Here is a 23,541-nt window from a genome sequence, read left to right on the forward strand (position 1 = left end):
GACCGCTTGCTTCACCTTTTTTTTTGCAAGATTCCTTCAGAGGAGGCGTGGGGTCCTCCCCCTGGAGACACGTGCTGCCCGGTTGTGCCTTCCGTGATGTAGCCTCCGGGAAGCAAACGCGGCGGGACGGTGGCGTACCCATGTGCTGCTCCTTCTTCGCGTGGCCGCGGGGTTCCTTCCCTGTCACCCACGGGTACAGTTCACGCAGGAGGGTGGGGGAAAGGCCCCCCCTTCTCCCCGCTAGTTCCCAGCTGTCCAGTGAGTCGGAGCCATCACTGTCCTCGCTGAGTTAGGGACCCCTCAGGGAGCGGTTTCTGTCGTGTGTGCATTTGTAAAGGGCTCGGCCACTCAGAAAGCTCAGGCGACCAGAAGGGTGCGTCCGCCGCTGAGACAGCTCAAGGTGCTGGGCAGGCGCTGTAGTTGTCAGCATGCCGGTGAGCACCGAAGGGGCTCTCACAGCCCCTGCCCAGCCTTTGCAGAAACAGGAGGGCTGTGCCCACCTTGCAGACAAGACGGAGCCCTGGAGACCGGGACCGGCCCGTTTATGGCGCCCGTCGGTGTGAGAGCCCGGGTGGCCCGCACAACGCCCAGGGCAGGGGCAAGGCGGCCGCGGGCTCACGTTACCTCCAGGGTGCAGGCCTCCCATCGGGGCTGAGGACTCGGTCTGTCCCCTTGCCCCGTCCAAATGCCCCAAGGTCTGGCAGGCGCCCGGCGCTGTGGGCACCCAGACTGCAGCCTCCGGAGGCAGTTGGTCAGCTCATTGCCCGCCGGCAGGAGTCTGGGAGACACCCAGTCCTGCCTCTTTCCGGAGGCCTTTCCTGGGGTCCGTCCAGCTTGCGATCTCTGACCTCCTCCCTCCTCCCCAGGGCTGGTCTGCCCACAGTCTCCATCAGAGCGCCTCCTGCCCTGGGCTGTTACTTGAGACATTCCGGGTATTTTGGTTTTGTGCTGGTGTGGTGCCAGGCTCAGTGTAGCTAATACAGTTTGCCTGAATGAATAAATGAATGAGTGAGTGAATGGGCAAAATAAGTAGACGTGACTGTCATTGGTTGTATTCAGACCTTCTTGTTGCTTCCGCCATAAAGTCCTCAAAGGCAGAAGCTCTGTGTGTTCCGTGAGGCTGGCACAGGGCCCAGAGGGTTACACAGGAACAGACAGAGGCACAGAGAAGGTAAGAGATGCGCCCAGAGTCGCCCGGCCAGCAACTGGAGGGGCCGGGACTTGAACCAGGCGCCCAGCTCCAGCCGCCTGCGGGTAGAGAAAGAGTGCCCTGTTCTGAGAGCCTCCCAGAGGTAGCCGTGTCTTCAGTGCTAGAAAACTGTCTGAAATGGACCCGGTGAAGCCCACGTCTTTTCCAGCTCTGGCAGGGTGGGGGCCTGGAGCACAGGGGACGCCTCACGTCCGGGTTGGAGACATAAGCAGCCACCCACCAGCGGTGCAGTGCACGGCTCAGGAATCTGGGTGGAGGGCGGCACCCCCAGAAGCAGGCCCTCTTTAAAACCTCCGAGCCTTCCGGCAGAGGTCCCTCCGGCCCCAGGCCACGGCTCCGGTGTGGCCTGTGACCAGCTGTGCCCGCTGTCAGCTGCTTCGCAACTGGGAGCCGCTCTTCCCAATGCCCAGTGTAGCAAAGCTCAGGTGATGCGGGATCGAGTGCGGTGCCCCAGACACACCGGTGCCCGCATGCATCTGTGGCTTTGAGCACACCGTCCTCTCTTCTGCAGTGACCCCCCCCCCCCCCCGCCCCCAGCTCCGTTTGCCAAGCCCGGCAGCTCTGAGCCTCTCTCTTTGGAGACCTTCTGCCTTCCTGCCCCGCCTGTACCCTGCACTCACGTCCCCTGTGGCCCCTTCTAAATGCTTCCACAGATATTTATTAAGCGCCTTCCATGTGCCCGACCATGGTCTCAGTGCTGTGTGCGTCGCAGGAAACCAGAAAGGCAAAAGCCCCACCTGGGCTGGACAATAACCAAGCAAAGGCAAAACGTCCATGACGTCAGATGGAACAGAGCTTTGGAAACAATGTGTAGAAGGAAAGTAGTCGGTGCTGAGGGGTCGGGTAAGAGAGCAGTCTTGGAGATGAGGAGAGACACCGTAGAGGCCTCCCTGGAAAGGTGACCGAGAACAGAGGCCCGAGGGAGGCAGGGAAATGCGCCCTGCACTTGGGGGCGGGGGAGGGCGTTTCAGGCAGGGCGGGTGGTGAGTGCAAAGGCCCTGGGGCGCCCTGGAGCGCCCTGGGGAAGCACTTCCGCTGTTCAGAACGTCCCGGCTGGCCCAGCCGTCTGCGTCCTCCACTTCTGTGTCTCACCGCCCAACCCAGCAGCACACCTTGGGCAGCACGGGAAGGAGGCTCGAGTGAGCCTCTGGGAACTGGAGCTCGTGGCTGGGGAGGGTTCTGTCTGCGGAAACCAGGGGCCCAGACCCACAGGCCAAGCAGGGAGTAGGGTTTGCTCCAGAGTCCAGGAAAAGAGCTGACATCACATCCTTGGTCCTTCTGGATGAGACTCAGATCCTTGGGGCTGCCTCCACCCAGGTGCCCCCAGGTGCAGCCACACCGGGAGGGTGCTGGGGGGCGGAGAGAATGCGCTTCCGTCTGCCTCACCAGAAGCCTGTGATTGCAGTCCAGCCTGGCCTCTGCTTCCCGTGTGAGCAAGTGCCCCCCTTTCTGGGCCCCGATGCCCACCTCCGCGAAGTGGAACTGGAGGCTCTCCCTGCGCCCTCCCCGCGCGGGGCTTCTGGGAAGGACTAGGGTGGTGTTTTGTAAAACTGAGCACGTCCCAGCAGGGGGGAGGCGTGGCCATTACTGCCGTTGCTGCCGCTGCAGAATTCTGTCCAATCCGTCACTTGTCTCGATGTCCGTCTGTCTCCAGGCCAAGTCTTCGATCAACCCGTCGAGCTCTGCTGGAGTGACTTTTAAAGGCAGGGTACCTCTAGCATTCTGGGAAAGAGAGCCCGAAATTCAGCTTTGTGTTTCTTGTGTGGATCGGGAGGCGGGGGGAGCAGGGGCGCAGGCACTGGCCACTATCGGGAAAGCTGTTCTCCTGCGAAAGGTCTTGGCAACATGCCCCTTGCTCAGAGGACAGCTGCTGGCAGCCCTGGGGACAGTCGGGCCATCTGGGACCAGGTCCCTGCCTCTCAGTTCCTGGCTCCGGTTACCTTGTCTTCGAGGGTCACGAGAAGTGAGGCTCTGCAGGCTGGTGCCATGCTGTGGTGGGACCTCGGCTGCATGATCTAACCTCAGTGTCAGTCAGTTTTCTCATCTGTAAAGTGGGAGTAACAATAGTTCACCATAATGGCGCCTTCCTCGTAGGGCTTCCGTAAGGATTAATAATACAGGGAGTCCTCAGGACACTGCTGATGCACAGTAAGCGCTGTGCAACTTTGACGTTGTTTAGGGTGTATGGGAATTGGGTGGGTTTGGTGTCTGGCGAAGGGGTGGCATGTCCTTGCTGCCATCCCACACTCTGCTCTTCGGCTCCAACAAGTCAGACTTCTCAGGACAGACTCATGTGAGTCAAACTCACGAGAGACTGATGTATAGCCCATAGTGCCAGGTAATCGTTTGTCAAGGAGAAATGTGGCTTCCCGGCGCCTGGTGTGGCTAGACCTCGCTCTTGCTCAGAGGGTGGGGTCTGAGGTGGCCCTCCGTGAGCTGGTGACATTGAGCTGCAGTGACAGGGTTTCCGCCTGTCCTCTGCGGGGCACCTGCTACGCAGACAAAGTGCTGGTGTGGGCAGGGTGGGGGTGCACCTTGCCTGGTCTGTCCCTCTGAGTCCTCCATGTTTTAGGGGTTTCCTGAAAACCACCTCCCTTCTGGAAAGTGAAAAGGCGCCGTCCCCTGTTCAGTGTGTCGTAGCTCCACCCACTTCCGTGTCTCCACTGCCGCCACCCCACTCCAGGCCACCGCCCTCTCCTCCCTGGACTCCCTGCTTCTACTTGACCCTGACCCAGTCCCCACAAGGCAGCAGAGCGATCGTAAGGCAGGTGCTGTGGGCTCCTCCGAAGATCACGTCTGCCCGAACTTGTGAGTGCGCCTTATTTGGAAAAAGGGTCTTTGCAGGTGTAGTTAAGGTAAGGGTCTTGAGATGAGATCACCCCGGACAGGTGTCCTTGTACACAAGAGAGAGAACCTGGGGGGGGAGAAGTCCAGGCAAAGACAGAGGCAGCGATTGGAGCGGTGCATCCGCAAGCCGAGGAACGCCGGGGCTTGCCAGCGACACCAGAAGCTGGACGGGGCGAGGAAGCATGGGCCGGCCACAGCCCGATTTCAAGCTCCTGGCCCCCAGCACCTCAAGAGAAAGTAGATGTGTGTGGTTTTAGGCTCTCCGGCCCGTGGCAGCCCCAGGAAACACATACAGGCAGCTTCCACTGCCCTTCAGAGAAAAGCAGACTCGTCTGCCCACGGGCCCTGGCCCCAGCCCCTGCCCGGCTTCACCCCCCGCCCTCTGACCTGTGCGCCAACCCAGTCTCCTCTGGACACAGACCTCATCCGTCCTGTGGACCCAGGTTCCCCGCAGCTGGCGCCGTGCCCAGTGCACAGTCAGCCCACAGTAAGATTTTGTCAAATGTAAGTCCCGATAGCAAAATCCTGCTCCTCTTGTTCCTGACCTCCCAGAGGACATTGTTTTGAAACAACTTGTGCAGACACTGTGATCTCCTTAGTCTTGCATAATTGAATTTAAACTGTTGGTATTCCGGGGGGAGACCCCAGTATCACCCCTATAAAACATTCCCGCAGGCCTGTCTGCGGGGTGAGATGAATCAGCTGTTCCTAAGAGTAGTACCTTGTCACCCTGACTGGCGTGGCTCGGTGGGTCGGGTGCCGTCCTGCAAACCGAAAGGTCACAGGTTCAGTTCCAGGTCAGGGCATGTGCCTGAGCTGTGAGCCAGGTCCCTGGCTAGCGTGCGAGAGGCAGCTAATGGAGTGATGTTTCTCTCTCACACTGATGTTTCTCATTCTCCCTCCCTTCCCCTCTCTCTAAAAATAAACAAACAAAATCTTTAAAAAAAAAAAAAAAGAGGAGTAAGTTCTCCACCCATGGAGGCAAGCAAATTTTTACATATAGTCACTCATTTGGTTTTCACAATTTCCAAGGACCCTGTGGGATCTTTGGGGTCCTCCCCTCTGACCCCACAGCCTCCCCCCTAGTCTGCTGACTCCCTTGACCTTCCCTTTGCGGGGCGGCCCTTCGGGCCTTTCCTTCAATGACCTTAATCACAGCCCGTCAGAGAAGCCGAAGCGTACACGTCTGCTCACACACGTGTAATTTCACAGTCCAGGAGTTTATCGGCCCTGAACGTGTGTTTAGTCCGTGACAGGCCTGGCTAATCTTTCATCTAATTATACTCATTAACACCTAAATACATAATCATTGATATATCTGGGCATGCGGTCTAAATATTTTATGGAGGTCTTAATTACAGAACACTTCCTGTCCCGCCGTCAATCTCGTGTGCCCTGTCAATTAAAGGGGTGGTGTCATCTAGCTCGGGGCCCCGGCCCGGGTGGCAACAGGAACCTGCCATCTGCTGGGGCTGTGGCTTGGGAGGGGGGGGGCATGGCCAGGGTCCCCAGTTTTCGATGGCACAGCAGAAGCAGGGCCAACTATCAGTGAAGACGAGAGCGTCTGTTTCTGTGATCTCTCTCTGCCACACCTCTGTCGACTGCTGTCACCGTCCTCCTGGAAGAAGAGAACATCAAAGGCACAATAACAGAAATGTAGAGTCATAATCATTGCTTTGGAAGCTTTAGGGGGTTGATAAATAAAGCACCCTTTTCTTCCTCTGCCAAGTTAGGGAGCTTTGGCAGCTCCCCACCACCCCCATCCCCCCCGGAGTCGTGTGAGTGAAGATCAGATGCGAGTCTGGTGGCGGCGAACGCCGGTCTGAGGACGAGGAGGTGGCTCAGGGCCGTGGCCACGGCCGCTGGTTAAGACGGACGCAGCCAGGCTCGTCCACCCAGACCGCACAGGTGGGCAGTCGTCCCGAACGGCTGTCCCCACGCCCTGGGCACCCTCGATGGCTGATGAAACTCCCCTGCAGGCGCTTCTCTCTCAGGCTGTGCGGCCGCCAGGGTTTTGTCGTGCCCATTGCACAGAGCTGAACACTGAGTCTCTGAGAGGTCCCACGGTTTCCCGAAGGCACACAGCAGGTGGGAGGCAGAGGAGGACCCAGATTCTGGACATCCCGCTTCAGGTCCCACCTGGGCTGTGACCTGTGTTTTCCCAGCATCAGGCCCAGGTCCCTGAGGTGACCCTGCAGGTCCCCCTGGAGGACCCTGGGCCAGGGGTCCACAGGGAGTTAGAAGATGTCATGTGACAGGGCCATCGGGCTCCACTCTCTCCACAGCCATGGCCATGAGGCGCCGGGCACCGCCCCCCTGGACGGAGTGAAGAGCAGGAGCCCTGAGCCGCACCTCCTGGGCTGGACCCTGCCCCCGCTTACTGGCCAGTCAGCCCAACCGAACTTTGCCTCAGTTTCCTCACTTGTAAACTGGGGATCATGATGGTAACCACCTCACAGAATGGGTATGAAGGAGAATTCAGTGAAAACATACAAGATGTAGAACAGCACCTGGCCCACAGAAAATACTCAGTGTTGGCTGTTGCTACTGTTGTCATCACCGTCACTATCACCATCATCACCATCACCCTCACCACTGTCATCACCATCACCACCACCATCACTATCACCATCCCAGGGCTGGGGAAGCCCGCACTGACCCACATCACATGTGCACTGTCCATACGCCCATGAGGGCACCTTTCCCCTTCAGTCCCCGCCCAGTCCTGCATGAATGGTGCCATCGTTGCCCGTGTAGAATGGAGCTGGGCTCCGAACCCAGGACCAACCCCAAGTTCACGTTCCTCCTCAGCCCCAGCAGACCTGCAGGATCCACTCCCCTGGCCCACACACCAAGCTGCCATCTCCAGGGGTGTCCCCTGGTGGCAGGAGGGCCACCCAGCCCCCAGGTGATAAGGCCTGACATTCCCTGAGCTCCGCCCCCGCATGGGACACCGTCTGAGCGTGTTGCCTGTAGAAAACCAGTCCCGTGAGATGGACACTATTTAGAGCTTTTCATTAAAGAATAACACCCACACTGAAACGTGCAGATCTCGAGTTTACAACTTGGTGTATGGTCAGAAACGAAACACGTATGAGCAGCACCCACACCAAGAAGCTCTGTTTAGCTACGGTTAGTAGCTAAGCATCATCAGCTCCCTAAAAGCCTCCTGTGCCCCCTTCCTGCCGCTGTCCCCCCGTGGGGACAGCCTCTTCCTGAGCCTCCCCGGGGATGAGTTTTTCGCGTGTCGCGTGCTATCGGGGCATCACACACTTGTGTGCCTGGCTTCCCTGGCGTTTCGTGTGCGTGGCTCGCGCACGCTGTGTGTGGTTGTTCAGTCGCTCCTCCTGGGTAGACCGAGCGGGCCACCAGGAGAAGGGGCCGCGAGGGGTGCGGCCCTCCTGCTGATAGGGTGTTTCCAGTGCGGAGCTTTCACGGGGAGCGCCGACGTGAACTCGTGCAGGCCCTTTGGTGAACGCTCCGGCGCGTGCTTGCAGGCGCGTGCTTGCGGACGCAGGCTGAGATGGGAGCTGCTTCCATCCCCCTTTTACAGAGGCAGAGACCTGGGGCGGTGCGGTTTGCTGCCAGTCACAGCTCTGGTGCGCCTGCGTGTGGCAGAGCTTGGGGTGGAGCCCAGACCGTCTAGCTCCAGGGTCTGCGCCCTTGAGGGTCCGGTCTGTCTCCTTCTGAACTTGGCCTGGGAAGGGCCTGGCCGCAGCCACCAGTGTGCCGCCCGCGTCTGCCCTCGAACGGCCCTGCGGGGGTCTCTGCTGGAGACCGGGCCCCAGGTGCTCAGCCAGGTGCTCAGGGCAGCTTCCTGAAGGTTCCCAGGGCCCCGTGGACCATCTTGAGGGCATGTCACCAAAACCCAGAGAGGATGGGTGCGTCCCCAAGGCCACACAAGCGCAGCAGCTTGCATCTGGCGTCCCGCCTCCCTTTCTACCCACTGTTGCCTTCTGAACTCCTCCTCCTCCTCTTCCTCTGAGGCCAAGCCAGCCCTGTCATATTGCTTGAGGATGACCTCACACACCAACAAGGGCCTTTAAAAATAGTCCTCATTGTGTGGGGCACGGGGCCTGTGGCTGATGCCTCTTTTCCAGAAACCTGCACCGCCCTGAGTCCCGGGAATGTTGGTGATCTGGCCGTCCCTTGACACTATTTTTAGTGGAGATTCGGAGGAAGGAGGACTTTTCCTGGACTCGCCTTCGAGACTGGAAAACAAGCGCACCCCCACCCCGCCGGCCCTCTCATTTCCCTCCGCAGGAAGCGGGGCCTGGCTCCCTGGGCTGCCACCCTCAGGGCTTCCAGGTGAGCGCTGAGCAGACTGAGAGCTGAGGGGGGGTGGGGGACAGCAGGGACAGGAGCCCCACCCCCAGGCAGGACCGCACACAGCCTGCAAAAGACCCCAACTGTACCCCAGAACACCCAGCCCCCACCGTAGGCCCCTCCGATTACACTGTATCTTCAGGTATCTGATCCCCTCCCACCTAAAGTTTGTTTTCCTCGGGAGCTGCTGGGCATCTGTGCTTGGGAATCTCTGCAGATGGCTGATACAGGTGCACCCCCTCCTCCTGGGACCCCCACCCAGGTTCCAAGGCGCCATAGCACCCAGCGGCACTGCAGCCTCTGTTCAGACTCCCCCAACAGGGTGCCCAGTCCCGTCTGAAGTGACTGTGACGCTGCCACTCAGAAGGTGAAGCTCAGCAAAGCCGTTGTGAGGTGCAGTGCAGAGCTCTTGCTCTCATTGAATGCTTGCCGCCGTGAGGGGGGTGGGGTAGAAACTGGGATCCCCACTTTATAGGAGGAAAAAGGCACAGAGAGGTTAAGAAACTCACCCAAGGTCTCACAGCTGGGGAATGGTGGGGCCGGGCTTTGAACCCAGGTCTCTGATGGCAGAGCCTGCTCCCCCAGCCGTGTCTGGGCCCAGATCTCTCCTTCGTTCCCTCTTCTGTGGACACCTGCTCTGACCAGCGGTCCAGCACCCATGCTAAGCCCATAGATGTGATTGGGTGATATTATCAATTGCTGATAGTGAAAAATACAGACACTTAAGAAACCCTGGGGGGAGGTGTTCAGTCCTTCGTATGTGAGTCAGTCGGTCAGTGTTTACTGAGCACTTACTATGTGCCAGGCACGAGTCTAGATGCTGGGGCTACAGTAGGGAACGAGGCAGGCCAGGTGTCTGCCCCCGAGAAGCATACGTTGCTAGTGAGGGATGAATTTAAAGGTGTACGAGTAAACCCAGCGATCCTTCGTTTGCCTGTGACCCAAGTCAGAAAGGTCACCTGCTCTCTGACCTTTAAGCATGGAGGTTGGAGTTTGCCTGCCACCGTCTCGCCAGTGTGGATGCCCTGGTTTTCCGCCAGCTGAATGAAGTGCTTCTTGCTCTTTTGGTTAAACGGAGTTGACTTGGTTCCAGGGGATACAGTGGTATTTAGCACAGCACTGACCAGACCAGACTCTCAGACATGCCAACTCTGATCAGTCGGGGATGGCAGCTGCCTCCCCATCGGAGGCAGAGCTGGCAAACCCGCACTTCATTCCTGGGCTGTGGCAGACATCTCCAATCAACCCAGGGCCCTCTGGAGCTTCGTTGATTAGTCATGTCTGCACGGCCACAGGATGGATCCATGAGAGCCTGTGTTCCTGGTATTTGCCTTTCCTATGCCGGCCAGGAGGTTAGAAAGCTCAGGCTGCCTAACCTTCCAGGCTGCTCTTGGAGAGGGGAGCTGTGGGGATTCCAGAAAGATCATGAGCCTGAATCTTAAAGTACTGGGGTCAAGTGCCAGTTCCGCCACTCATTGGCCACGGGAGCCGGCCAACCCGCTTTACTAGCTGGTGAGAAGAAAAAGGGGGTTTCCATTCATGAGGAGCAGAGCCGTCCCAGATCAGACCCTGGACCGCCCTAGCCTGGCACCTCGGGTAGGGTTTTCCCAGCTGCCCCTTGCCGAAGTGTGTAGTTGGCTTTTCTCTCTTCCCCGAGTGCCTCCTAATGGGGCACGAGCCTGCTTATTAGCCTTTATAGGGAGGCTGAACTCTAACCTGTTCTTAACTCACCACGCTCAGCTTTCAAACAGGAAAAAACAAAATAAACGGGTGTATGGCCGTCCTGGGGCTGTAAGTCTGTGGGCGTTTAACGTGCTTCCCTGGGCTGTTTCTTCCGAGGCCTCCTGGGGCCTGAGGCCAGGCCTACGAGCCTGGAGAGTGGGAAGACAGGAAGAAACGATAGCATTTAATGACCCCCTGCTGTATGCGTGCGTGGGGTAATGTCACACACGCCTTAACAGCTGAGGACACTTGCTCAGAGGTGCTACGTGCGGGCCTAAGGCCCTCCAGCTGCCAATGGGCAGAGGCCGGACCGGAATCTGGGGCTCCATGCATCTGGAGCCGAGTCTCTCCAAGGTTCTCTCCTCCTCGCATGGTCAAGGTCGGCACCTGCTGGTTCACCCAGGATGCGGCAGTCTGTTCTGTGTAGGGCAGAGGTGATTATACTCTCAGTGCCCATTCTACAGATGAGGAAACCGAGGCTTTGGCAGGCAGACTCCAAAGCTGGTGCTTTTAACCCGACTGCGTGTTGGCCTAAGAATCGGGAGACCTGCGATACTGGATATTCCCTTTCCCTCTCTAGGCCTCAGTTTCCCCATCTGTAAAGCCAAGTTGAGCTGGAAGAACATCTTGGTGGGTTTTTGTTCAGAGTGCTTTGCCAGGCCCTCCGGGCTCCCGCCTGCCCACCCATCCTTTCCCAGAATCAATAGACGCTGAAGGCTCCACAGTCAGGAATGTTGACAGGAAGAGAAAGGGGGACCCCTGCTGGCATCGCCTGGGATCTGCATACACAGGCTGAAGTCTACCCCTGCCCACCTGAGTCTAGGTTTGTCTGGGGGCCACCAGGCTGGACATTTGCACCAGGGCTCCTAGCTTTGGGCCATCAACGGCCAGGCCTGCAGTCTTCTGAGCTCGACTGAGGGGAAGGCTGGCCGTGAGGAACGAGACTGTCGGGGGTTGGCTGAGGACCCCACGAGCAAGAGAGGGTGACTGGTGGAAGATTCCTTAAGAGCTCTGCTTTTTGAGTGTGTGTGCACACGCACACATACACACACCCTTCCTTCTTCCAGCAGCCACCAAACAGTCGGGGGGTGTGCACGAGAATGCCAAACCGCCTCTAATGGGAAGCTCAGCACGCCCCCTGGGACGGAGTGGCCACCGGCAGGGACAGAGGGACTAGTGTGGACAGCTAGACCACCCACTGGTGGTCTGGATCAGGCTCTGCCATTCACAACAAGGTGCTTCCACGGGGTCAGTGAAGGACCGTGAAGGGTTCAAGGTCCGACTTAGGGATGCCAGGCCAGGGCCCACCACTTGAGCTGCGCGGGTCTTGATGAGTGGGCGGAGCCTTGTTGAGCCTCCGTCTCCTCCTCCACGGGACCCGCCCCCAGCACCAGCTCTGAGGAGCAGGTGAGGCCGACCGGGCTGTGCGGGGATTGCTTGGGGGGTGGCAGTAGATTGCGGGGACAGCAGAGCAGCAGGGCGGCAGGCCTGGTGGGTGCTGGGGCTGCGTGGGCGCTGCCACTCGCTACTTGGCCAGACTCCTTGATCTCCCTAGGTGCCCGTTTCCTCGTGTCATGTGAAATGACTCGGTTGTGAGAATTAAGTGACAAACACCCCTAACGGGCTTCGAAAAGTGCCATGCCTGGCACGAGGGGATCCTTTTAATGTCTAGGAAATCGAGGCCTGGGGAGGTAAGTGACTTGCCCAAGGTCTCAGAGCGGGGACAGAACCCAGGACCCCTGACCCCAGGCCGATGCTCGTCCTGCCCCGCTGTGTGGTGTTGGTGACTGATGGCGGCCACTGACACGAGGGGGTGGGGGCGGCCACCAAGGCGAAGTGTCCTAGGATCTCAAGCCAGAGGAAGCTCGCGGAGTCTAGCACATTTGTGCTGGGGGAAACTGAGGCTCGGAGAGGGGGGAGCTGAGAACCTGGCCCCTCCCTCCTCAGCAAGGTTCTCACTGCATGCATTGTCTCGGTGGGTAAGGAGAAATCCCTTCCCTTCCAGGCCCCCAGCCCCCCCCCCCCCCCAAAGCTCAGAATTAACCTGTCCTGTTCTCTCCGCATGCCGGCTGTGGCTCCCTTGCCTGGGCCTTGGACCTGAGGGTCTGCTTTGCCCGAGGGGAGGGGGGTCAGTGCAGAAACCTCCTCTCTCTGGTGTCCCCCCAGCAGGAGCGACATTTGCAGAAGTGACACAGGCCGGCACACTGCCCCATGCTGCCCCACAGCTGCATTAAAGGTCTGAGAAAAGTGACATCCCCGGAGAAGTACCGTCGGTGTGGGCTGTAGCCAGGCCCCCGGTGACACCCGTCATCTCGTGCATGCATCCGGCCTCCTCAGAGTTAGAGAAACAGGTCCCCCCTCCGCACGCACCCTCCTCCCACCCCAGGGTCCCCACATTCCGAGGAGCCAGGCTCTCTCCTTCCGTGACCCTGCAGGGCCTGCTGGGCGTGACGTCACCCGTCACCATGGCAGTGGTTCCACTGGCCTGGCTGCCGGAATGGGACACGCCTGGGCGAAGCCGGTGGCTGGGGAGGCTAACAGAGCGCTGGGGAGCCTCCGCCGAGCAGAGAGGGCGGGCACGCCTGGCCGACCTCCGCTCGTGTTAGGAACGCTTGGGGAACGTCACAGCGGCCCGGGGAGAGGGAAACAAAAGCACACCTAGGACGAAGGGTGGGAGGAAGCCTTCCCTTGGGTGGCGTTCACAGCTGTGTGCGTGTAGCCGGAAGCACTTCTTAGGGGGTCTGTCTTGCTGAACCTCCTCGTTTTCTTAAGAGTCGAAATACCAGACCCCACGCGATGGGGGCAACGCAGCCACGTGGTTCAGGCTCAGTGGGGAACCAGGCACACGCCCTCTTGCCCACCTCACCAGTGCAGGAGCCCCCAGTGCCCCGAGTCCTGCTCCTTCGTGGGAGGTTCCGTGAGCAGGCCGTGGACATGTGGCTTTGGAAAAGCTGGGGGACAGTAGGGCGGCAGCTTTGTTCACACCGTGGTTCCCGAGTCGCCTCTCTCTGTTATTAGGTGGTCTTTACCCACCATTCATCCCCAGGGATTCTACTCTTGTGTTGTCTTGGTTCTCAGCCCAGAGCTGGGCAGAGCAGGAACCCCCGAGGAGAGCTTATGGGAGGGGAGCCCCAAGCAAAGCCGGGGCAGGGGGGGCGCCGGCACTTCTCACGGCCTGCCTTGATGTGTCCGTTAGGGGTGCGCTGGCTGCACGTAACAGGAAATCCCATGAACACTGGGGTTGGTGGTTCTCCTGTCGTCAGGAATTCCGGCCTGGGTGATGCCATCCATCAGCAGTCCAGGCTCCTTCTGTCTGTCTGTCTGTCTGCTCCCCATGTCAGCTTGTGTCCTTGTCCTTATGCTTACAAGATGGCTGCTGTGCCTCAGGATGTCACATCCACGTGCCCAGCAGGAAGAAAACAGAAGGGCAAAAGGCCAGGGAGACTGACAGCCTACTGTGACCTTTTTTATAAAGAACGCAGTGGATTTCCCGGTAGACTTCTGTGTACACAGTGGCCAGAACTATGATACACGCCCCCACTCGCTGCAGGGGAGCTTGGGAAGCTGAGTGTTTTAACTAGGCACAGGCAAAATTGGGGTTCTCTCGGGAAGAAGGAGGGTGGGTGCAGACCTGTGTCATCCATGCATATATATGGGTTTGTCTCCTCGATCAGATCTGCCACCACCCAAAAGATAGGGACCCCGTCTTGTTGTCCCTGCCCCTCCCAGCAGCAGGCATGGAGTGTGGCACATGAAAGATGCTTAATCAGTTTGGGGGAGCTCCCACTCTCCTCTTAGGGAGGAGCTACCGATCTGAAGGCAGAGGTCAGCCCTTGCTCTCAGGGAGCCCCCAGGGGATGGGGGAGGCATAGCACCGCCCCCCCCCCAGGCCACCCACACAAGGACGCGTGCTCACATGCAGCCCCCGCTGATGGACGGAGAGAGACACGCAGCCTCACCCTCACGTAGCGCGTGCAGGGATGGTGCAGGGCTGGAGTGGCGAGGTGTTCTGCAGGGCCAGCAAGGGGCTGTAGCGTCACCCCCTCCAAGGCCACTTGGCAAAGGTGAAGGAAGGTCCAGCAATGCACCAGGAAAAGTAGGGGGGGTGCCCCTTGCAAAGCTCCGGTGCCAAGAGCCAAGTCTGGAGTTTGGTTCTCAGCCAGCTGGGGCTGAAGGAGGTCAGCCCCGGGGGTTCAACTTCCAACCAAAGGGCAGAGGCCCACCCAAGGGCCCTCTGAGAAGCCACAGTGGCCCCTTTGCTTGGGTCAGCAGCCCCCCTAGGAGCCTTTCCTCTCAACGGGGCTTCCCTCGGGCCCTCACGTCCCGCCAATCCAAAACCTCCCTGAGACCAGGAGTTGGGCGTCGGCTCTGCTGTTCGCTGGCCCTGTGGCCTTAGTTTCCTCCCCTGTGAAATGGGACGATGCAGGTTCCCACCCGCCCACTCACCTCTGCCACAGGGAGTGCAGCCAGGACGGGACGAGAGGGGACATATGGGAATTTCTGACTCCTCGGGGACAGCTGGGCCCCAGCTCTTGTGGGAGGTTCCTTCTGACCAGGTTACATCTTTAGACGGTGGGTTTTGTTACAGCGAGGCTCCCTGGTGATGTGGTCACACCGGGTTAGGGTGCAGGACACAAAACCAGCCCAGCTCTGCCCCCTACCCCACCCACCCTCGGGCCTGGTGCGGCCACCCGCTGCCTGACAGGACAGAGGAGCAAGGGAGTCCTCTCTCCACGGGCTCTGCTGTCCCCGCCTGGTAAGGTGCCAGCCCGGCAGGTCTGGGATGCTGGCCTTGGCGACCTGAGCTGCTGCTCTGCCGGGCTGGCCGCGAAGAGGATGGGTCTGGCTGTGGGAGTCAGGAAGCTCAGAGTCGGATGTTAAAGAGCCGCCCAGGACCCAGGGCCCCCACTGCAGGTCTCCCCGTGGCTCCTCGCACCTGGTGACATGACCTGCCTCCACCCTGTTCTACCAGGGGTGGGGGGCCAGGAGGGCAAAGGGCAGGAGGATGAAGGAGCCCCCCGCCTCCATCCAGCAGGGCCAGAAGGATATCAGCTTCTGGTGGGCACTGGGCCAGGAGCCCAGGGTCCTCGGGACAAGTTTGCAGGGCTGGGTGTCCGGGACCGGGTGGGGTGGCACAGCCATTGCCCACCCCCTTGTCACTGTCCTCAGCAGGCAGTGGCTACAGGCCCCTGTGGGTTTGGGGGCTTCCCTGTAGAGACAGCATGATGTAGGATCCAGTGTGTGGGCTCTGGGTTCAGGTGCGGCTATGTGACTCTGGGCAAACGGCTTAACCACTCTGTGCCTACTTCCATCTCCATGGGCTTTCCTACTGCGGATACTTCATAGACATGAGGTCGCACAATACGGGATGGGGCACAAGTAGGCTTGCAGTTGTTCATACAGAAAGTAATACAATAATTAACAAATGGTAATGCAAGAATAAACTGTTTTTGCATACTCATAACTGTAAACCTACTTTTGACCCGCCCTGTGTGTGGCCTTTGGTGACTAGCTTCTTTCACTTGGCATAGTATTTTCAAGGTTCATTCGTGATGTAGCATGGCTCTTCTTTTTATTGTCGAATAATACCCCTTTAGATGGATACACTGCATTCCTCAGCTGACGGACATGTGGTGGTTTCACCTGCGGGCCCCTGTGACTAACGCTACTAGGAACATTTGCCTACAAGTATTTGTGTGGACTGATGTTTTCATTCCTTTGGGGCACATGCTGGGGAGTGGGATTGCTGGATCATAGGGTAACTCGAGGTTTAATCGCTTGAGGAACCGCCAGCCTGCTTTCCACAGCAACTGCACCATTTTCCATTCTCGCCAGCACCGTACGACGGTTCCAGTCTCTCCACATCCGTGCCAACACTTGTGGTTGTCTCCTTTTTTATTTTAGCCATTGCAGTGAGTGAGAAGTGGTAGCTCGTGGTTTTGGTTTGCATTTTCCTGATGACTAGTGATGTAAGCGCCTTTTCACGTGTTTATTGGCCATTTCTTGGAGAAGTACCCATCCAGGTCCTTTGCCCACTTTTTTAAATTGGGTTGTTTGTCTTTTTATTATTGAGCTGTGAGAGTTCTTCTATACTCATGTCCTAGATATAAGACCCTTATCAGATAATGATTTGCAAATATTTTCTCCCATTCCCTGAGTTGTCAAATTACTTTCCTGATGGCATCCTTTGAAGGACAAAAGTTTTTAATGTTGATGAATTTCAGTGTGTCCGTGTTTTCCTCTGTTGCTCATGCTTGGGGTGTTGTGCTGCTGCGTGTTTTTAATCAAACGCTGTCCCCGTGGAGGAAATGGGGCAGATGATGGACTGGTGGGCTGGGCTGGCTGGTGCTGGTGGGCTCAGGGGGGGAGCCCGTGGGGTCATTGCCGCAGGATCAGGGAGCCACCAGCTTCCAGGGCCACGGGGGTCTCAGGCCCACCAGGCCTCCAGCTCCTTCACACCGGGGACCTAGCAGTTCAGAGCAGGGACAGACATTAAATCGAGGACTTGCTCCCCTGGTGGGATCAATAAAACGGACAGGTGACAACTGGGATTCCAGGAACAGACAGATCTGGGTTCGAATCCCGAGAATGCCACTGAGTATGGCATGGGAGCTTGGGAGAGAAGCTTCATCTTTCTGAACACTATTCCCTCGTCTGTTGAAAGGGGGATACAAGTAGGGTCCCTTCTCAGCTTCCGGGGCTGGCAGACAGCTCGGATCTCTGGAACTCACCTTCTCTTCCACCCCCAGCCATGAAGGCCGACCGGAAGCGCCTCAAGGGCGAGAAGACGGACCTGGTGAACCAGATGCAGCAGCTGTACGCCACGCTGGAGAGCCGCGAGGAGCAGCTGCGGGACTTCATCCGGAACTACGAGCAGCACCGCAAGGTCAGGGCCCGCCCTCCCCGCCCCCCTCCCCTCCCCTCTGCAGGCACCAGCTCCCCTCCCCACCGCCCTGCATGGGGTGGCCTCTCAATCCCGTCACCTCGTGGACCCCAGGGAGGCCGTCGATGTGTCTGGCCCGGCCTGGACACTGAGATGGGACACGGCTGATCAGGGTGGCTCCTTCAGTGACAGTGGGGACTCTGGATAAAAGCCGGCCCAGGTTCAGATCCCAGCCCCCCACGTTTGTGCCCTTGGACATCTCAGCCTCTCAGAGCCTCCATCTCCATGTCTGCTACACCGAGCGCATGGCGCAGACCCCGGAGAGCCGGGACAAGGACTGTTGGAGGTGATGAACTCGGAGCACTCCGTCTGGTGCCTAGTGCCTAGTCAGCGCTCACTGAACATTAGCTCTGCACCTTATTAATGATACTGTAATAAATGTGTGAAGAGAGAGCTGGGGGCACCAGTGAGACAGATGGAAATTCTGCCTGCAGGGAAGCAGTCCTGGCAGGCTTCCCAGAGGAGGTGACTATGAGTTGGGCTCTGCGGGGTGGGTAGGAGTTTAAGTCAGGTAACCGAGGAACTTGGTGTGTGTGGTGTGGACACGCTGAAGAGGGTACCAACTCTTAAAGAAAAAACACTCAGTCCCCCCAACCAAGCAGGCCCTAGTGAGCCACTGCATCTGCAGGGTGAAAGTCGTAACCGTCTGGTGTGTGGGGCAGAAACACTGTGGAAAACTGCTCCTCACACACAGGACACCGTATGGCAAGGGCCGTGACCAAGGCTCACGCGCACGCTGGGGAGAACGTGGAGGCTGCAGGTGTCCTCGGCTTGGTGGTCACGAAGGTTCGACGGGCCGGTCACACTAGTGCACCCGCGGGTGCTGCCTGGGAGCTGAGAGGCCAGAGTGTCAGAGCGGGAGGAGGGGGATGGAAAAGCCTCATCCTCCCTGCAGCCCACCCTGGTCTTCGCCCACCCCGACCCCCTCTCACCATCCACACATGATGGACGCAGCCCAGCAGGGCTCCCGGGCCAAGCCGCCCACAGCCTCTGCCTGCGGCCTGGGGCTCTCAGCCATCCCGGGCGCCGCCGGCCCGAGCAGCAGGGCCCCAGTTTCCTCTCTGCCTGCGTCCTTCACGGCTGGTGAGCTGGGTCCCTCTGGAGTTGGCCTCTCCTGGCCTGTCACTTGGAGACAAGCTGTGGCAATGAGGAGGGCCCCTGTGGGAGCAGAGAGGAGGAGAGGGAGCCCGCCACGGCCCGTTTTCTCGGTCGTCCTCCCGGCCTCAGACTTGTCGCCATGACCTCCCACAGCAGAACGGTGCGGGAGCTCTGCGGGGTCTGCTTTGTGAGGGCTGCACCCTCGTGACCTCAGCGCCTCCCAGAGGCCCACCCCCTGGACCGTCACATGGGGGGTGAGGATTCCAGTGTGGGAGTTTGGGGCGGGACACGCACACACACAGACGACAGACAAAAACATGTGCCACGTGATGATGTTTTGAGCAGCGACGACGGACCACGTACACAACGGTGGCCCCATACAATTACAGTGGAACTGAAAAACTCCTGTCACCTACTGAGTCCATAGCCATGGGGACGGGGTGGTGCAAAGCCCGCCCAACCCCGAGCCTGGGGCTCTGAGGGCAAACGGGTTGACTGGCTGCAGGTGAGGAGGACGTGGAGGAGCACCTGGAGGAGGTTCCCGAGGATGAGGAGGCCACGTCCTGCCTCGTGATGCCAGCCCCCCTGCCCCCCATCCCCCCGTGGTTCCAAACCTCGAGGCAGGTCTCCTTTTCCGCCTCGGTTCCCGGCAAGGACCGAGACCCCCGCCACACTGTCTGTGGGGCCGGGGGAGTCACTCCGCCTCGTGGGTGGCAGTGAGGTTTGGCTGTCTCAGCGCTCACACTGGCCGGGGCTCAGGTGGGTGGAGCGTCGTCCGGGGTACCGGAAGGTGGTGGGTTCCATCCCCGGTCAGGGCACGTACCTACGTGACAGGTTTGATCCCCAGTCGGGGAGGCAGCTGGTCGATGTTTCTCTGTCTCTGTGTCTCCGTCCCTCCCTCTCTAAGATTCTCTGGTGAGGATTTAAAGTATATGTACTCGTACATCTATATGTACGTATGTATCATAGTGCACCGAGCACCGAGCCATGCTTGACGTGTGTGCAGAACCTTCGCGGCAGCTGCTGCCAGGGCATGCGACCGTGGCGGGGGTGGGGGAGGTGGTGTCAGGAGCCCTCCCCAGGCCTGCAAGCGCCCGCCAGCCTCCCCCAGCCCAGAGCCCTCAGTCCGCTGACGGCCGGCGGAGCCAGTGCCTGCAAAGACACATAGAGACGAAAACGATCCTGAGGGTCCTGGTGGACCTTCCTCCTCATTCAGGGACATTCTGTAAGCAGCCTCTTGTGCTCGAGCCAGTTCCACGGAACGGCCCTCACCCCGTGGCTCTGGCCCAACACTCTTCATTCCCCGGGCCCTTCCGCAGTCTCGGCATGGCTACGGGACGCCAGGCACAGGTGCTGGGGACGCGGCTCAGCCCTGGAGAAGGAGCTCGCCATCCGGGTGGGTCCTGGGAAAAGCTGGGTCCATGGTGTGACCCAGGGGGCCTTGCCTGTCCCCTGTCGCCCTGACCCCATCAGCACAGCGCCCAGGAGAAAGGACAAATAAGCAGAGGTAGGATGATGGCTCCTTGCTTCCACAGCCTGAGAGCACACCTGGCCGGTGACTCCGTAACAGTCACTCCTGTCTCGCGTCGCTGGTCCCTCTTGAAGCCGTCACCCCGGGCAGTGGGACTGTCGCTGTTTCACAAATGGGTCAGGGTTTCGGGGAGTTACACAGCATAGCTGGGGGGCGGCAGTTTGCAATGGACTGGCCTGAGGCTCACACCCAGGCATCCTGACCCCCAGGGTGCTGGTGGCAGGAACGTGTCCCGGAAGGGACCGTCCCCGCACCACCTCCGCTAGAGCACACCTCGAAGCGGCGGGGGGCTGGTGACAGAGGAGGAAGTGTGTCCTCCCCTCGCCCTCACTGCCAGAGCCTGCACGTGACGGCCTCTGACCTGAGTCCTGCACATTCGTGTCACCGGTGGGACTTGTCAGGGGCTCCCTGCCGGGCTGCCACTCTGGGGCCCCGGCCTGCCAGTGCATGAGCGTGGCACGTCCCTGCTCGCACAGAGCGAGCACACAGTAGGGCTTCAGTGTAAGCTGCACAGTGCAGGGATTTTTGTCTGGTTTGCACCTGCTGATGAATCTGAATATTGGTTGAGTGGCCAGTATCGGGCACCAGTACAAGAAAACGAGTTGGAGAGAACCCATGGCCACTCTCTGAGATGGGGGGGGGGGGCCCGCAGGGAGCAGACATGGGGGTGCAGGGCGTGAGCATCTGTTGGGTGCCCGGCGTCACTCGAGCTCCCCGTGTGAATTAGCTCATCAGCCCCCACAGCTGCACCCTCACATGCACGTGGTATCACCCACGTGTCACAGAGGAGGAAGCTGAGACGTGGTAGTCCCTGCAGCTCCTCCTTGCAAAGCCAGAATTCGGCCCAGACTCCCCCCAGAACCGGAGCCGTAACCACAGCTCTGGGACAGACACAGAGAAAGGGCCAGCGTCCCCCTCAGCCTCCTGGTCCCTGCCCCCCTGAGAGTCAGGCTTTCGGTGACCGGGTTGTTAGACAAGGCAAGATGGCCGCCTCTCTCCATCCTCCCAGGCCCCTTAGAATGTGGCTCTTGATCTGGTGAATAATAGGAAGGCCGTGGCTCGGCAGCTGGGGCTGGGCAGGGCCCCCTGCTGGGACCCTTCCTCCTGGCAAAGGCAGCTGCTGTTCTGAAACGTGGCTTTCGCTGGCAGAGGCCTGGCCCTCACATGCCCCTTGCCTGCTGACGGTGCTCCAGCACGCTCAGCTAGAGCCCTGGGCCCTGCCCTCAGTGTCACGGGGAAAACAGCTCCCGAGGGAGGCCGGATCCGGAGCGCGGGCCAGGTGACCAGCTGGGACCTGGCCTGCCTTTAGATGCAACAGCAGGCTGAGGGGTTCGGCCCGTGTCATCACCGGCTGTGACCTCGGGGGGTTGGGGGGGCAGGACCCCAGGGCAGTCAAGGAGATGGGGCTGCAGGTGCTCCCTCCTCTGTCCCTGTCTCCCAGCGACAGACATGTGACCAAACAACAAAGCAAAGCCCCAAACCCACCCTTTACCCTCACTGTGGCCACACTCTGTTTAAATACCTCCCTCACACGAACTCAGTCTCATGAACAATTCTTTGAAACATGGAGTCTTGGCACCCCGCCCCGCAATTGTAAATACAGAGAAACCGGGACTGGACGACGTGAAACAATGTACCCATGACAAGCGTTTGCTCATTTAGTCGTTGAGAAGTGTTTCCCGAGCATCTACTAATGGTTTACCTCCGTTCCAGCCTCCCAGCTAGTTTGTGGCACAGCCAGGATTCGAACTCAGGGCTTCCTTACTGCAGAGCCTGAGCTCCTAGCCACGCGCAGCGGGACCTCCCAGGTCTTCCTGTGGCCGGGAGTCGAGGCCCCTCTGGGCATCTCCGGGCCACGAGGAGGCCCCCCGCCCCCCGCGGTGACACCCTGGCGTTCGCCCCCCGCAGGAGAGCGAGGACGCCGTCAAAGCCCTGGCCAAGGAGAAGGACCTGCTGGAGCGGGAGAAGTGGGAGCTGCGGCGCCAAGCCAAGGAGGCCACGGACCACGCCACAGCGCTGCGCTCCCAGCTGGACCTCAAGGACAACCGGATGAAGGAGCTGGAGGCTGAGCTGGCCATGGTGAGACCCCTCCCTTGCCAACCCGCCCCCACTTCAGGGACCCGCTGTGTTGGGAGACCGGGCGCTGACCTTGGTTCATCCCAGAATCCCGAAGCAGAACGCCACAGAGGAGGGGCAGGGCTGGGGGCGGGGTTTGTGATGATTGGCATCCTCTTCACTCATCTATCTGCCAGGGCCTGGGGCTGTGGGGTGCTGGGAGACCATCCACTCTTCTGCATGCCCCAGACTGCTATAAAAAGAAAAAAGCCCATTTTTGTTTAAAATATACACATTTGTTTAGGTAAACATTTAAGAGGAAATACACCAAAAACATTAATAATGGTTATGTCTGGGTGCTAGGATTACTAGTGAGTTTTGTTTTGTTTTTTTCCTTTTTTTTTTTGGCCCTATTTTCATCTATAGTGAGAATGACTGCTTGGGGAATGTCATCAGGGGAAAAGGTGTTACTTTTTTCTAATCTAAAACAAACCTTCAGAATACTTCCAAACGCTGTGTTATCTGTATTGGTGCGCGGCCCACATGTAGGAACAGACAGCCCAGGTGGTGTCCGGGGGGCCTGGCAGAAAAACCGAGGTCCAGAGCCCTGAGTTCTGTTCTGCCTGCTCCTGTATGACCTTGGGCTGCTCAATGAACTTCTCTGGGCTTTGCTGCCCTTTATCTGGTACTGGGTGGGGCTGAGGGTCTTTATCCCATCCAGTCTGCCCCACGAGGTGGCTGGGAAACTCTAGGGAGCCCCCAGGGGATGGGGAGGCCCTGAGAGCACTGATGTGAGTTAACAGTGTGTTTACAGCCACGGGTTCTGGGTTCAAGTCCAGCCCCTGTCACCCTGTAGTTGTGTGACCTTGGGCAGGACCCTTCTCTTAGGACTCTGTGAGAGCATTTCCATGAAATAACGCAAGGGAAGTGCTTAGCGTGGTGCCTGTATGTGGCAAGTGATGATACGAGGAGACATGGTCCTTCAGGACCATGGCCCCCGGGGGCTGGTCTGGATCCACGGGTCCCTCTTGGGACCACTTCATCATGCTGCCTCCTGGGTCTCCTTGTCCGATGCTGACCCCTAGTGGTGAGAACTGCCCGGGGCCGGAAGAAGCTGCAGCCATCTGGTCTTCTCTTGGGGTGGAGGTGGGGTTCCCAGCGCTGGCTCCCCTGGTGCGGGGTGAAGCAAGGGCCCTGTTCTCCCAGGTCATTCCGGTGCCCTGTGGGCAGACAGACATGTCTCCCGCACCTTGGAGCACTGGCCTCAAGCATCCTGGGGAATTCCGGGGTCTGTCAGGATTGCGAGCCATCCCACCTCTGCTTCCACTGTCCCCATGCCCAGACTACCCGGTCTGCTTCCGTCCCGACCAGCAAAACTCAGGTTCTTGCCTCCTCCTCCCTGCAGGCATCGGGCCCCTCTAGGTGTGAATAGGGCGGGTGAGTGTTCACAGCTTGGGTGGTGGGTTTGCTGTAGCAAGGAAAAGGGCTCAGACACAGAGGGAAGGGGCTCTCCTAAGAACCCGGGCAGCCCCAGGGTTGTTGGGGTGCACACCTGGTGGGAGGTCCCCTCTGTTGCCCGCCACCTGCAGGGTTTCAGTACCTGGAGGCCACCAGGGCTGCCTGCCCCGGGCAGTGCCGTCCAGCTCCCCCTACTGCACCGCCAGCCAGGGCGAGGCCAGAGGGCAGAGACCCATCAGCACGTAGCCTCCGTCCTCGGGCTGCACGCCCCAGGACACAGCTCTGGCCAGTGTAAGCGCACGGGCCAGCGTGCACTGGAGGAAGTCAGGAGCTCACAGGCACGGCGGGAAG

General features: G+C 59.2%; 1 protein-coding gene across 6 annotated transcripts in view; it reads left to right on the forward strand.

The window, feature by feature from the left end:
- Positions 1–23,541, forward strand: part of KAZN (kazrin, periplakin interacting protein) — a 387,429-nt gene that overhangs the window by 316,460 nt on the left and 47,428 nt on the right. For all 6 annotated transcript variants that reach the window (XM_028513058.2, XM_036025339.1, XM_036025338.1 and 3 more), the window contains exons 3-4: positions 16,855–16,991; positions 21,586–21,756. In XM_028513058.2, coding sequence (XP_028368859.1) covers positions 16,855–16,991; positions 21,586–21,756 — 308 coding nt within the window. The remainder of the gene's footprint in view (positions 1–16,854; positions 16,992–21,585; positions 21,757–23,541) is intronic.

Source organism: Phyllostomus discolor, chromosome 5 (assembly GCF_004126475.2).
Source record: "Phyllostomus discolor isolate MPI-MPIP mPhyDis1 chromosome 5, mPhyDis1.pri.v3, whole genome shotgun sequence".
Taxonomy (NCBI): Eukaryota; Metazoa; Chordata; class Mammalia; order Chiroptera; family Phyllostomidae; genus Phyllostomus; species Phyllostomus discolor.